General features: G+C 49.7%; 1 protein-coding gene across 2 annotated transcripts in view; it reads left to right on the top strand.

Moving 5' to 3' along the window:
* TRAIP (TRAF interacting protein) overlaps positions 1–15,236 on the top strand; it is a 216,729-nt gene that overhangs the window by 25,446 nt on the left and 176,047 nt on the right. For both annotated transcript variants that reach the window (XM_030207476.1, XM_030207475.1), the window contains exon 4: positions 2,624–2,663. In XM_030207476.1, coding sequence (XP_030063336.1) covers positions 2,624–2,663 — 40 coding nt within the window. The remainder of the gene's footprint in view (positions 1–2,623; positions 2,664–15,236) is intronic.

Raw genomic sequence — 15,236 nt, 5'->3', positions numbered from 1 at the left:
CGGCCAATTGCCAAGTGCCGCGCTTCTTCAGCAGAGGACGGGACCCTCGATCCCTGGGAGTAGATGCTCTTCTCCAACAGTGGCCGACACAAGAGCTCCTCTATGTGTTCCCGCCCTGGCCCATGTTGGGCAGGGTGCTAGACCGGGTGGCAAGGCATCCCGGCAGGGTAATCCTGGTGGGTCCAGATTGGCCCAGGCGTCCCTGGTATGCGGACTTGATCAGGCTCTCAGTGGACGATCCTCTGCGTCTGCCAGTGGAACAGGGCCTGTTGCATCAGGGTCCCGTGGTGATGGAGGATCCCTCCCCCTTTGGTCTTACGGCCTGGCTATTGAGCGGCAGCGTCTGAGGAAGAAGGGCTTCTCAGACAAGGTCATCGCCACTATGCTGAGAGCGAGGAAGCGCTCTACTTCTACTGCTTACGCCAGGGTTTGGCGTATCTTTGCAGTGTGGTGTGAAGCAGGCTCTCTTTCTCCCTTCACTGCTCCAATTTCTTCAGTGTTGGTGTTCCTGCAAGAAGGTCTGGAGAAAGGCCTGTCGCTCAGTTCCCTTAAAGTCCAGGTAGCGGCTCTGGCTTGCTTCAGGGGCCGCCTGAAGGGTGCTTCCCTGGCTTCACAGCCAGATGTGGTGCGCTTTCTCAAGGGAGTTAATCACCTGCGCCCTCCTCTGCACTCAGTGGTGCCTGCGTGGAATCTCAACCTGGTGCTAAGAGCATTGCAGAAGCCGCCTTTTGAACCCTTGTCAAGGGCATCTCTGAAAGACATGACGTTGAAAGCAGTCTTTTTGGTGGCTATCACTTCAGCCAGAAGAGTTTCCGAGCTCCAGGCGCTCTCATGTCGAGAGCCTTTTCTGCAGTTCACTGAGGCAGGAGTGTCTATTCGCACAGTGCCTTCCTTTCTGCCCAAGATTGTTTCTCGCTTCCATGTGAATCAGCAGCTCTGTCTCCCTTCCTTTCGTAGGGAGGACTACCCAGAGGAGTACTCTGCTCTTAAATATCTGGATGTGAGACGAGTCATCTTCAGATACTTGGAAGTGACCAATGATTTCCGGAAATCGGATCATCTGTTTGTCCTGTTTGCAGGTCCTCGTAAGGGTCTGCAGGCTGCTAAGCCTACAGTGGCAAGATGGGTCAAGGAAGCCATTGCAGCGGCTTATGTGGCCGCGGGGAAGGTGCCGCCTATCCAGCTGAAGGCTCACTCCACGAGAGCTCAGGCGGCCTCGATGGCAGAGGCCGGATCCGTCTCCTTGGAAGAGATATGCAAGGCGGCAACTTGGGCTTCGGCTCATACATTCTCCAAGCATTACCGTTTGACTGTGGCTGCACGGGCGGAGGCCCGGTTTGGAGCTTCAGTGTTGAGGTCAGGGATTTCTATGTCCCGCCCTGGGTGAGTACTGCTTCGGTACATCCCACCAGTCTATGGATTGATCAGCTTGATGATATGGAAGGTAAAATTATGTATAATCATACCTGTTAATTTTCTTTCCATTAATCATAGCTGATCAATCCATAGCCCCTCCCAGATATCTGTACTGTTTTTATTCTGGTTGCATTTCAGGTTCAAGTTTAGTCTTCAGTTACTTCAGAAAGACTTCGTGTTCAAGTTCTTCCTTCACTTGGATTCTTCAAGAGTTGAGACGAGTTTGTGTTACAGTGAGCTGCTGCATTCCTCTCCCCTCCGTTTTACGGGGCTGGATTGAGATTTAAATTCTGCCGGCACTCCCTCCCGCTTCGTGCGGCTGTAGGGCAGCTTTGTACCCCTCCCGCTTCGGCGGTGTTAGGGTCAGTCAGCTCCTCCCGCGGTTGCGGTTGCAGGATAAGCCAGATCCCCCCGCATCGGCGGGTGTGGTGTCCCTCCCCCGCTCCGCGGGGATGAGCTGGACGGATTCCCCTCCCCTACTTGTGTGGGGATGAGCTGGGTTAATTCCCCTCCCCCGTTTCGGCGGTGGTGAGCTGGGCAGAGTGTCCCTTCGTGGGTGTAATTCTCTAAGTGCTGAGTCCTGCGGATGGAGCTTTGATATCGACATACTGAGGAGTTTCCGGCAGCACATGACCACATATAGGGAGGCAAAAGTTTGCTCTCTATCTCTACCTGCTGGTAGATGGACACAACCCACCAGTCTATGGATTGATCAGCTATGATTAATGGAAAGAAAATTATCAGGTATGATTATACATAATTTTACCTTCCTTAGCGTCAACAGCAGATGAATCCAGAGACATGTGGGTTGTGTCCATCTACCAGCAGGTGGAGATAGAGAGCACTGATTTAAACAGTGCCTAGAGGATGTTGCACTTCCTGGCTAGTATTCTCTATCTCCAGCAGGCGGAAGGACATGTTCCACTGTCTTCTGGCTTGGTTTGCTCCTGTTCTGGCTTTGCTGGTTCAGTAGAGCTGGAGGTGTTCAGGCTTAATGGGGCCATCCCAGGTCCCTCCCCCACCCCTACTCCTCTCCCGGGGGTTTATCCTCCTGCCCTCCGTTCCTCGCAGATTTGCCTAAAAGTGATCAGGTATGAAACATAATTTTTAGTTGGGAATGGAACTTTGTCAGTGCACAGTTTGGCAGTCCCTACATTGTTATTTTGTATGTTTTATCCTGATTCTTAAGAGGTGTTTTGTTTTTTAGAATGAATTGGACAGGACAAGAGCCCAACTTTCGGTGAAAGGTGAGTATGTGGGAGAAAACGAAAGAAGCTATGATTTGTTTGAAGTTCAGTAATTTTATTTTCTAAGATGCTTTCATGTATATTATTTGGTTGACCTCATGAGTGTTAAGCATCTATTATATGAATGTTTCACAATGCTTTAATCTGCGCTGTACTGATGCTCATTGGTATTACAGTAATTTAATATGCTTAATTCCAAGTTTATATTGCTGTTCTTGTATACTGTTTTGGTATTTGAATATTTTTATTTTCCTTAGCATCCTTACCAGACCAGTCCAGAACTGGTGGTTGTGCCCATCAGCCAGCAAATGTGGAGACAGGGATTGTAGAATTCTGGACTCTATCCTATAGGGGCACTATACAGCCTCTGGTGTTCAGTATGTTTGTCTCCAACAGATGGAGGCAGGCAGACTGCAGCTTCTAAACAGCCTCGACTAAAGCTCCTGATCCAGTCGAGGACCAGGTCTCAGTTGTGCAGGGGTATTGATTTAATTATTGTACCTTCACTCTAATATGGGGGAAAATGCATTTAAGGCTTTTCTTTGTGGACCAAAGGGGAAATCTCAGAGGAGTCTGAGTGAGATTCTTCCCCTCCCCTCAACCAGCTGCCTACCTTGGAACCTGGAACTGCAAAAGATTGCCCAGCTTCTGCTATTTAGAAGATTAACCATCTCATGGTGGGAGTACACTGGGGATTGTTTGTTTTAGATTAGTAGGAACCTCTGGACATTGATAGAAGAGGCCTTTGTTATGTTCAGCTGCTGCCATGGGAACTTGGGTTGGCAGTTGTCTGTATAACCTGTGGGGGGGGCATCCTTCCTGTTTAGGCTGCAGTACCAAGGTAGATTTGGATAGCAGCTAGCATGCAAGAGATTTGAGGTGCAGATGTGTTTCACGGAGAAATCCTGACAGAGAGCACCAATTAGTTTTTCCGATCTGGAAGTTGGCACAAGACGAGAGAGAATGCTCCTCTGATGTCAGCAGTTCCTCTTCAGTTGCGTGTTGTGGGGGATAGCCCTGCAGATGAAAGTACAGTTATTTCTGACTGAACTAAGGCATATTCAACTGCTTCAGTTCAGTACTGCATTGCATTTTATAATATGGCTATCTATAGAGCATTAGACACAGCTGTTGGTTTTAAACCATTCCCTAGAAGCAGGCATATCAATTTAGCTAGATTTTTTAGCCTTTGCTTATCAAGTGCTTTGCATTGGAGAAGAATAGGGTTTTCCCATGTATTTAGGCATGTCTGTTTGCTTTGCACAGAGGTCTGCACATTTAAAGACGGGGGGGGGGGGGGGGGCTCAATCAGTAGGGTCTATTTAGCATAACAACCTGAAACATTGTGAAAAAGTAGATTATGAATTGCAACAGTAATCTATGGACCAGGGGATTCTGGTCCTAATCTCATTGCATCATTTTGTTTGAGCCACAGGTCTTCTGTCCTTTTGGTTCAAACGTAGTTTGTGGACCTTCTTGGAGGAGCACTTCCGTTAGAAGGGTAGGTCAGTTTCTTTATCAAAAGAACTGGAAGGGGAAGAGTTCTTGGCTAAGAGGCAGATGCACTAAAGCTTAATGAGCCTTTAATGACCCTCCAACGAGGAAAATTTGATCCGTTGCATGCATCAAAGGGCTTTTACCGAGGAAGCCAGCAGCTAACGAAAACGGAATGGAGATGAGCAATTAGTGTGAAAACCCCATTGAAACAAGATGCACTAATCTTTTCCGATTGCCTTTACGCAGGAAAAAGGCAGGAAATCTAATGAGAGGTCTGGACCTCTCGTTAGGACAGCTCTGTGCCAGGAAAAATAGTAAAGTGAAAAAACAAACAAACTGTGAGCCAATCCCAGCGCATTAGCAGAGCTAATATCGCTGTGATTTGTCAAAAGGAAACTGAAAGGCACAATCCATAAACAGAAGCCTCTACAAGCCCCAAGGAGTTCAAAAATATTTTTTTCTAGGCATGCATCCCTGTCCTCAGACTGCAAACAAAACACACGTTGCTTAGAAGGAGAAAAAATAAAGGCTTCATCATCTGTCTCTCGATCAGCAACAGAGAACATTTTTCATGGCAATAAATCCAGGGGCAGGAGGAAGAAATGGTCCCCAGAACTTCATGCCACTCTTTGCAAGATCTTTCAACCCTGTTTTCGCACAGCCCCGGCCCCCCTCCTTTCCTCACTACTCTGTCTCCCTTCAGCTCCGCCTCCCGACATCCTCCGCCCTGTGCTTCGCCCCCTCTTGGGGTCGTCGCCGCCATTCCCCCCCTCCACCGGGCCCCCCTCCCTGTTACCGGGCCCGTGCAGCACCTCTCTCCTCTGTCCGAAGGCGCTGCACGGGCAAGAAGAAAAGCTGATGCCTGTCTTCGCACAGCTTCGGTCGCACGTCTCTCTCCTCCTGTGCCCGCCCCTGTCTGACGTCAGTAACCTACGTAGGTTACCGACGTCAGACAGGGGCGGGCCCAGGAGGAGAGAGATGCGCGACAGAAGCTGAGCGAAGGCAGGCATCAGCTTTCTTCTTGCCCGTGCAGCGCCTTCGGACAGAGGAGAGAGGCGCTGCACGGGCCCGGTAAGAGGGAGGGGGGCCCGGTGGAGGAGGGGAATGGCGGCGATGACCCCAAGAGGGGGCGGGGCACAGGGCAAAGGATGTCGGGAGGCGGAGCTGAGGGGAGACAGAGTAGTGAGGAAGGGAGGGGGGCCGGGGCTGCTAAAGGTACGTTTGCTTTTTAATTTAGAATGCAGGGGGAAGTGGGGCAGGGGGGAATGGCGACCTCGGGTGGGGGGGGGGCAAGGATGGCCATACAGGACGCTCCTGACGAGCGCCTTTGCCCCCTCCTGACCCTTTTTTTATTTTTGTTTTTATTTTGGAGCCATGTGCTTGTGTTTTGACTGTGTTTTGACTGTTTATGGCATGCGCAGAGCAGCTAACATAACGCTTGGCTGCTCTGCGCATGATTTGGGGGCCGATTAACGATGTGTATTGTGATTCTTTGATACATTGTACGTTTCAATACCGATCTCAGCATGTGTGACTTTTTTTTTTGGTGCATTCTTCGTTATTTTAAAATCGTTAGGGACTTTAACGATTTAGATTTTTTTTACGTTTGGTTGCTGCATCTGCCTCTAAGTCAGTAACAATCCAGTGCTGCTGTTTTCTTTTGCTGTGGAGCCTTTCTAGTCATAGAAATGTCAGCAGATTAAGGCCAAATGGCCCATCCAGTCTGCCTATCTACAGCATCCACTGTCTCTTGCTCTCCCTAAGAGATCCCACATGTTTGTCTCACACCTTCTTGAATTAGATGCAATCTTTGTCTGACCACTGACCGTGGGAGGTAGCAGGTCTCCAATTTGCTTCTAGTTCTTGGGTTCATTAAGCTCCTGTTTGACTGAATAGCACTCTTCTGGCTGGACAAAACTGAATCACATGACATGCCTGCTTGTGGATATGGAAGATCAACAGCTACTCAGCATGCCATTGTATTGGTGGTTACTCAGAAGGCTAATGTTCCAGAGCTAGAGGTTCAGTAGCGAATGATGGCACTGTATTGCACTTTATTAATGCAGTTTGTACAGGGGTTTCATCCTTGGCTGAATCTCCAGCAGCAGTCAACAATGCTTCTATTCAAGAACTTATACTCTGTTTTGCAGCAAAACGAGAATAGACGAGGAGACATAAAGGAAAATCCTCTTCTGCATCCCAGATGCACAGCATTTGGGATTTTGATCTTAACCTGGATCACTTTAAGGTTAAGTAACTGGTTCAGAACCCCACTCACAAGTCCTATTGTTGCAGTCCAGCCCTTCAGAGGGTTTGGTGGGACCTGGGGAAATTGGGTTAATAAATTGAGTTTTAAACTCCTAACTTTACTTGAAGATCAGAGGTGCTACGATCTCCCTTCTGTGAGTCAATTTCAGAAAGGGGCCAGGAACTGGGCCACTTCCTAAATGAAGCAATGGCTCCACCCCATCGGCCTAGCTTGTGCTCTTTTTTGGGAAGTGAGAGGGTTGCTTTGTTTGTGCATTGGGAGCTGCCTCCACAGCTATCACATTGTCTGCCATTACTGTAAACAGCCCCTTGAGGTCAGCTAGCCACAGCAGCTCATGGGGGCAGGGGGCATGCTTCTGGCAAGGCGCTTCCAGAGGGAACCATTGGACTCGGTGAGCCCCCAATACCAACCCAATGTTCACAAAAGGCCCCTTTTTATGGTTTCCCCCCCCCTCCATTCAGGTCAATTCTTTCTTTATTTGTGCAGATTACATGCCAAATCAGTCTAAACCGATTAATTAAACCACTATAGAAGGTTCATTTTAAAGGCATTAGTTTAGGATATAAACTTTCTACTGGAGCAGAATGCTGGCTTGCATAATCAATGACCCTGTGAGAGGGACTGGAGGCCTGAGACCTGTGAGCAGAAGTCAGCTAGCCTACCTCTCTCTCCAGCTAACCATTTCACACAGCCCTGCAGGCTTACCAGTGACTCTCCCTTACAGTTCAAAGTTGCTAAAACTTGTTTTTTCCCCCAATGCAAATAGAAGCTATTCTTGTTGCAGCCAGGGCCCTTGAGTAGAAGGGAAATATGGGCTGCCCCAGGCAGTCCCTGTGAGGGAGGATAGAACAGGCCAAGGAGGTTTAATTGACAGAGGATGGTAGGAGGGTGCTTGGCCCATTATCTTACCTGTAGCCAGTAGGCGGAGCTTGCCCCCACATTGTCACCCAAAACAATAGTAAATACTTACTAGAAATAAGGCCTGTCTGTGTGGCTTGACGTGGACCAATAGTTTGCTTTGTTTTGAGTGTATCAAGATGGTGGCTACAGCTTCAGCCTTGTTACGTAATGCCATCTCCTGTCAGACCTCCTTGGAACAGGCTTCCTGAAGAACTATCCTTCCTCACAGGCACCTGAGTGTTACAGGCTCACTGGCAACTGTCCATATTTTCTTACTTCCTCACTGGGGTAACAAAAGTTATCCACAATAAGAATTGGTTTATTGAAGAGAATAGGAGCAACAGATGGAGGAGAAAGACGGTTCGTTATCTGGCATGTGGTTGGTTTTTGTCTGCGTTTATAACCATGCTATGTTCTTGACAACCAGTTAAGCTACATGCTTAAGACAGGCCTGCAGAGAAGATAAATCTACATTAGCAGGATGTGTATAATGGAGAAGAAGAATATTCTCCAAGGACAAGCAGGCTGCTTGTTCTCACGACTGGGTTGACGTCCACGGCGGCCCAGGAACGGAGATTTTCCAAGTAAAATCCAACAAAGCTTTGCGGGAGTGTCACATCTGTGGCCGTGACCCCTCTCAGACTCAACTTATTTCCTGTGGTCAGCTTCTGAGCTGCCTTCTGTCTCTGTGTGCTGGCTGTATTAGATTGTCGGTGTGCTGTCACCCGTTCCAGATTTCAGCTCAGTCCAGTCCGGATCGTCCAGGCTGCCCGACCCTTAGTTGCCTGGTGATTGTTGCACCTGAGTTTCAGCTGCCTGCTGGGCTTATTAGCCATTTGGAACCTCTCTGCCTTTGCCTTTGCATTGCATCTAAGGCCCTGGTATGTTGGTGCTTGTTGCAGTTCTGCTAGTCCGGTTATTGCCTGAGATTCTTGCCTGTTCTAGTTAGTCTGTGTTTAGTTTAGGTTTGCTTGCTTTCCTTGCCTGGTTTCTTGTTTGTAATTCTGTGTTTAGTTTCTGTTTGTCTGTGTTCTGGCTTTGGGGCTGCTTGCAGCTCTTAGTTCTGTGTCTTGTTAGTCAGTGTTTGTTCCCTGTTTTGTGGCTGTTCTGCAGCTTTCTGTTCTGCCCTTTAGCTTTCCCTTCCTTGCCCAGTCTCCTGCCTTGCTGCCCATGTTCCTCCCTTTCCCCTCTGACCCTCAGTCCCTGTGCTGCCTTGCTGTTATCCAGTCCTGCCCTGTCCAGCAAGTCCTGCTAGCCACCTGAAGCCCAGAGCTCAACTCTGGGTGAAAAGTGGCCAAGTGCAGGTGAAGCCTAACTGCTTGCCTGAGATTTGCCTAGTCTCCGGTGTGGGGTGGTTTTGCCTGCCACTGCCGCTCCTCGGCAGTGGCCCAAGGGCTCACAACCCAGTTCCTGCTTTGAGAACGTGACAGGGAGCTTCCGGCGTGCGGGGCATGCCATGCGCGTCCGTTCCTGCTCAGTTTTCTTCTTTTCCGCTGTTAGGCTTTCAAGGCAGAAACTAGGTTCGTGAGCCCTTGGGCTACTGCCGAGGAGCGGCAGTGGCAGGCAAAACCACCCCACACCAGAGACAAGGCAGTACTCTGACAGAAACAGCTAGACTTCACCTGTACTTGACCGCCGTTCCTCAGGAGTTGAGCCCCTGGGTGCAGGCGGCCGGCAGGACTTACAGGACTGGGCAGGAACTGGATACCAACAGGATACACACAACAGAGTCAGGACTAAAAGCTGCCAGGCAGCCACTAAGACAGAAACACAGACAGATGAGAGTCAGGACTGAAAGCTGCCAAGCAGCCACTGAGAGAGATACACAGACAACCAGGAACTAGACAAAGAATACAGACCAGAAACAAGACTAGGAACTAAGCAATAAAACCAAAGCTAAACTACACACAAACTAACTAGAACCAGACAAGGAACACAGACTAGAAACTGGACTAGGCAGAAGTGCACAGAACACACCAACATACCAGGGACCTTAGACGATGCAAAGACAAATACAGACGTTTCCAGGAGGCCAATAAAGCCCATCAGCAGCTGAAGTTGAGCTGCAGGAATCACAAGGCAGCTACGGGTGCTGTTCAGGCACAAACAAGAGAAGCAAGTCTGGCAGCTCGGAAGACCCGGACCGGACTGGGCTGAAGTCTGGAACATGTGACAGTCCATAGTAGCCACTGGTTCTGGCCACCAGAGGGCGAGGTGAGCACAGACAAGGAAACAGTCACCAACGTGACATCTGCGGAGGAGAGTGGCTGCATGTCGGTCTCTCTCCCTCAGGCCCAGAGAAACTCTTTGTTGCCGTTTGCACTGTTTCGTGCTTTATTTTTGTTTTCAGTCCCCGCTTTTTCTTTTCCAGTTAAAAAAAAAAAAAAAAAATCCTTATTCTTTTAGTTTTGCCCTATGAAGTTTCTTTTCGTCACCGTCGCGGCCTTGATTCTCATTTTTGTGCCCTCTTTTTAGCACAATCGAGCCTTGTGATTTCACCGACGCGATTTTTCCGCCCATGTCATCGAAGACTCCCAGCGGCTTCAAAAAGTGTGCTCGGTGCCAGCGGTCAATCTCGGGTACTGACCCGCATGCATGATGCATCCAGTGCCTTGGGCCCGACCATCGCCCAGACGCTTGTAAGTTGTGTCTGAGCTTGAAAAAGCGAACACAGGCGTTGAGAAGAGCTCTTCGGGACCGTCTTTTTGGAGCTCCGACTGGTTCGTCGACATCGGCACCGGGGATGGCATCGACATCGGGAGCGCAGGTAATGGCTGTCTGGACATCACCACACGCTGGGAGCAGTGAGCCGTCGAGTGGGTCTCCACCTGTCTCGAAGGCTCCTGCTGTACAGGCCCACCGGTACCAGCCACTGTCTGACCCGACCCCGAGGAGGCGTCTGGATTCCACGTCCTCGTCGGTACCGAGGAGTACCAGTGACATGCTTCGAGCGAAGGCGAAGAAGCATTGTCATCGGTCTCCTTCGAGGCATGGTACCGGGAGCTCTGGGGAGTCAAAGGATTTGGCACCCGTGAAGTGTCGACACCGGGAGGAACGCTCACCCTCCATCCATGAGGTGTAGGTGCGTTGATCTTCGAACAGCTCGCTACCGCCTCCCAGGCCTCCACAGGTTCTGATGACGGCTTCTGTATCAACCTCACAGCCTTCCTCGACAGCGACTCTAGACGAGTGCATCCGAACCATCCTTCCAGGCCTTCTGGAGGCGCTGCTGCAGCAGTCTGCCCCGGTACCGGGGGTGCTTGCGCCCTCGGTACCATCGTTGGAAGCAGCGGATGGCTCTGTGCCTGTGGTGAGGTATCCGCTGGTACCGCCTGCGGCATTGGCGTCGACTGCCACCCAGGTGGACTCCCCGGCGACATCGCTGGAGTGAGCTTCATCGCCGCCGGCATGGGAGTCGACTTCTCGACATCGCCATCGAGGACATGGTGCCTCGGCGTCGAGACGGGCCCGGTTTCGGACTGCAGTTAGAGAACTCTTGTCTGATACTGAGGAGGATGCCTCGTGGGATGAAGGAGAAGATCTCAGGTATTTCTCTTCCAAGGAGTCTTGTGGTCTTCCTTCTGATCCCACTCCTTCACTAGAAAGGAAGCTTTCTCCTCCGGAGGGTCTTTCTTTCTCTTCCTTTGTCTGGGAGATGTCTGTGGCAATTCCCTTCCCTGTGGTATCTGAGGATGAGCCCAGGACTGAGATGCTCGAGGTTCTTGACTATCCTTTTCCACCTAAGGAATCATCCACTGTTCCTTTGCACAATGTCCTGAAAGAGACACTTCAAAGGAACTGGATGAAACCCTTAAGTAATCCCACCATTCCCAAAAGAACTGAGTCCCAATATCGGATTCACGGAGATCCTGAGTTGATGAAGTTGCAGTTACCTCACGACTCTATGGTTGAGGATTCCGCTCTCAAGAGAGCAGGGAGTTCTAGGGATTTTACCTCGGCGGCCCGGGGACGAGAATCTAAAACCCTGGACTCTTTTGGGAGGAAGGCCTATCAGTCCTCTATGCTTGTGTCCAAGATCCAGTCGTAGCAGCTCTACATGAGCATCCACATGCGGAACAATGTGAAGCAACTGGCGGACTTGGTTGATCAGCTCCCTCCGGGGCAGGCCAAGCCTTTTCAGGAGGTGGTCAGGCAGCTGAAGGCCTGCTGTAAATTCCTGTCCAGGGGTGCTTACGATACTTTTGATGTTGCATTCAGGTCCGATGCGCAGACTCTCATGGCTGCGTGCCTCTGACCTGGACAACTGAGTCCAGCAGCGGATTGCGGATGTCCCTTGCCGGGAGATAATATTTTTGGTGAGAAAGTCGAGCAAGTGGTCGATCAGCTCCACCAGTGGGAAACTATCGACAATCTCTCCCGCCGGGCGCCTTCAGCCTCTATCTCATCAGGTAGACGATTTTTCCGGGGAAGGAAGAGTGCTCCCTATGCTTACAACAAGCGTAGGTACATTCCGTCTTCTTGACAGCCTTCTCGGGCTCCTCCTCAGCGCACTCATTCATGTCAACAGCGTGCGCCAAGGCAGGCCCCTGTGGCTCCCCAGCAAAAGCAGGGGACGGGCTTTTTGACTGGCTCCAGCTGAGCACAGCTGCCAAAAAAGTATCTGTACCGGGTTATCTGCCGGTTAGAGGGAGGTTAAAGTTTTTTCACCAAAGGTGGCCTCTTGTAACCTCCGATTGGTGGGTTTTTCAAATAGGATAGGATACTCCCTCAATTTGATCTCCAGACCTCCAAATTGCCCACCGGGAGCTCTGTCCTTCAGCTTCCAGCACAGGCAGGTACTTGCAGAGGAACTCTCCGCCATTCTCAGCACCAATGCAGTCGAGCCTGTTCCACCAGGGCAAGAAGGGCTGGGATTCTATTCCAGGTTCTTCCTTGTGCAAAAGAAAACAGGGGGGATGCGTCCCATCCTAGACCTAAGGGCCCTTAACAAATTCATGGTCTGAGAGAAGTTCAGGTGCTTTCCCTGGGCACCCTTTTTCCCATGATTTCAGAAAAACGATTGGCTATGCTCTCTGGACTTAAAGGATGCTTATACTCACATCCCAATACTTCCAGCTCACAGAAAGTATCTTCGATTCTGTCAGGGAATGCAGCACTTCCAGTATTGTGTGCTGCCTTTTGGTTTGGCGCCGGCACCCCGGGTTTTTACAAAATGCCTGGCGGTAGACGCAGTGTTGCTACGCAGACTGGGAGTGCATGTGTTCCCGTATCTTGACGATTGGCTGGTGAAGAACACCTCAGAGGCAGGAGCTCTACAGTCCGTGCGGATGACTATTCAACTTCTGGAGCTCCTCGGGTTTGTTTTAAGTTACCCAAAGTCCCACCTTCAACCAATTCAAAAACTAGAATTTATAGGGGCTCTGCTGAACTCTCGGACGGCTCACGCCTTTCTCACCGAGACCAGAGCAGACAACCTTCTGCCTCTCGTTTCCATGGCCAGAGCGTCTCAGCGGATCACAGCTCAGCAGATGTTGAGACTTTTAGGCCATATGGCCTCAACAGTCCATGTGACACCCATGGCCCGACTTCATATGAGACCAGCTCAATGGACCCTAGCCTCCCAGTGATATCAAGCTGCAGGGAATCTGGAGGATGTGATCCACCTTTCCACCGATTTTTGCAATTCCCTTCAATGGTGGACAGTTCGATCCAATCTGACTTTGGGACGTCCCTTTCAAATTCCTCAGCCACAAAAAGTGCTGAAGATGGATGCATCCTTCTTGGGGTGGGGAGCTCATGTAGATGGGCTTCACACTCAAGGACTCTGGTCCCTTCAGGAAACAGGTCTTCAGATCAATCTTCTGGAGTTGCGAGCGGTCTTGAACAGTCTAAAGGCTTTCAGAGATCTGCTGTCCAATCAAATTATCCAAATTCAGACAGACAATCAGGTTACCATGTACTACATCAACAGGGGGGGGGGGGGGGGCTCCGGTTCTCGTTCCCTGTGTCGGGAAGCCATCAAGATGTGGCTTTGGGCTCGCCACTACGGCATGTTTCTCCAAGCCACATATCTGGCAGGTGTAAACAACAGTCTGGCCGACATGCTGAGCAGAATAATGCAACCTCATGAGTGGTTGCTCAGTTCGACCGTCGTTCACAAGATCTTCCGAGAGTGGGGCACCCCCTCGGTGGATCTTTTTACCACTCAAATCAATCACAAGGTCCCTCAGTTCTGTTCCAGGCTTCAGGCCCATGACAGACTAGCTTCAGGTGCCTTTCTCCTTTATTGGGGGACAGGCCTTCTGTATGCGTATCCTCCCATACCTCTGGTGGGGAAGACTTTGCTGAAACTCAAGCAGGACCGCGGAACCATGATTCTGATTGCTCCCTTTTGGCTGCGTCAGATCTGGTTCCCTCTTCTTCTGGAGTTGTCCTCCGAAGAACTGTGGAGATTGGAGTGTTTTCCAACACTCATAACTCAGAACGAGGGGGCGCTTCTGCATCCCAACCTCCAGTCTCTGGCTTTCATGGCCTGGATGTTTAGGGTGTAGAATTCGCTTCCTTGGGTTTTTCTGAGGATGTCTCTCGAGTCTTGCTTCCAGAAAAGATTCCACGAAGAGGTGTTACTTTTTCAAATGGAGGTGGTTTGCCATCTGATGTGATGGCAAGGACCTAGATCCTCGTTCTTGTCTTACACAGACCCTGCTTGAATACCTTCTACACTTGTCAGAGTCTGGTCTCAAGACCAATTCTGTAAGGGTTCATCATAGTGCAATTAGTGCTTATCATCAACACGTAGAGGGTAAGCCTATCTCTGGACAGCCTTTAGTTGTTCGATTCATGAGAGGTTTGCTTTTTTCAAAGCCCCCCGTCAAACCTCCACCAGTGTCATGGGATCTCAACGTCGTTCTCACCCAGCTGATGAATCTCCTTTTGAGCCACTGAATTCCTGCCATCTGACGTACTTGACCTGGAAGGTCATTTTCTTGGTGGCTGTTACTTCAGCTTGTAGAGTCAGTGAGCTCCAAGCCCTAGTAGTGCGTGCTCCTTATCTCAAATTTCATCATAACAGAGTAGTCCTCCGCACGCACCCTAAGTTCTTGCCAAAGGTGGTGTCGGAGTTCTATCTGAACCAGTCAGTTGTCATGCCAATATTTTTTTCCTGTCCTCATACCCGCCCTGCTGAACATCAGTTGCTCACATTGGACTGCAAGAGAGCATTGGCCTTCTATGTGAAGCAGACAAGCCCATTCAGACAGTCCGCCCAAATGTTTGTGTCATTTGATCCCAACAGAAGGGGAGTCGCTGTCGGGAAACACACCATTTCCAATTGGCTAGCAGATTGCTTTTCCTTCACTTATGCCCAAGCTGGGCTGACTCTTGAGGGTCATGTCACGGCTCATAGTGTTAGAGCCATGGCAGCGTCGGTGGGCCACGTGAAGTCAGCCACTATTGAAGAGATTTGCAAGGCTGCAACGTGGTCATCAGTCCACACATTCACATCTCACTACTGCCTTCAGCAGGATAGCCGACTCGATAGTTGATTTGGACAGTCAGTACTGCAGAATCTGACGAGGTGTAACCTCTTAAGCCTTTCCTCATATGAGAGGAGTCATTTTAAATCATTTTAATTGCCCTTTTTTGAACCTTTTCTAATTCCTCTCTCTCTTTTTTTTCTCTATCTATCTATCTATCTATCTATCTATCTATCTATCTATCTATCTATCTATCTATCTATCTATCTATCTATCTATCTATCTATCTATCTATCTATCTATCTATCTCTATCTATCTATCTATCTATCTATCTAGCTATCTAGCTATCTAGCTATCTATCTAGCTATCTATATTTTTTTTGAGAAATGGCACAGTACTCAGGTGAGGTTGGACCATGGAGCAATGTAGAGGCATTATAATATTGTTAGTCTTATTTTCTGTCCCTTTTC

Source organism: Microcaecilia unicolor, chromosome 6 (assembly GCF_901765095.1).
Source record: "Microcaecilia unicolor chromosome 6, aMicUni1.1, whole genome shotgun sequence".
In the NCBI taxonomy this organism is placed as follows: Eukaryota; Metazoa; Chordata; class Amphibia; order Gymnophiona; family Siphonopidae; genus Microcaecilia; species Microcaecilia unicolor.
This window is presented reverse-complemented; position numbering and strand designations above follow the sequence as displayed.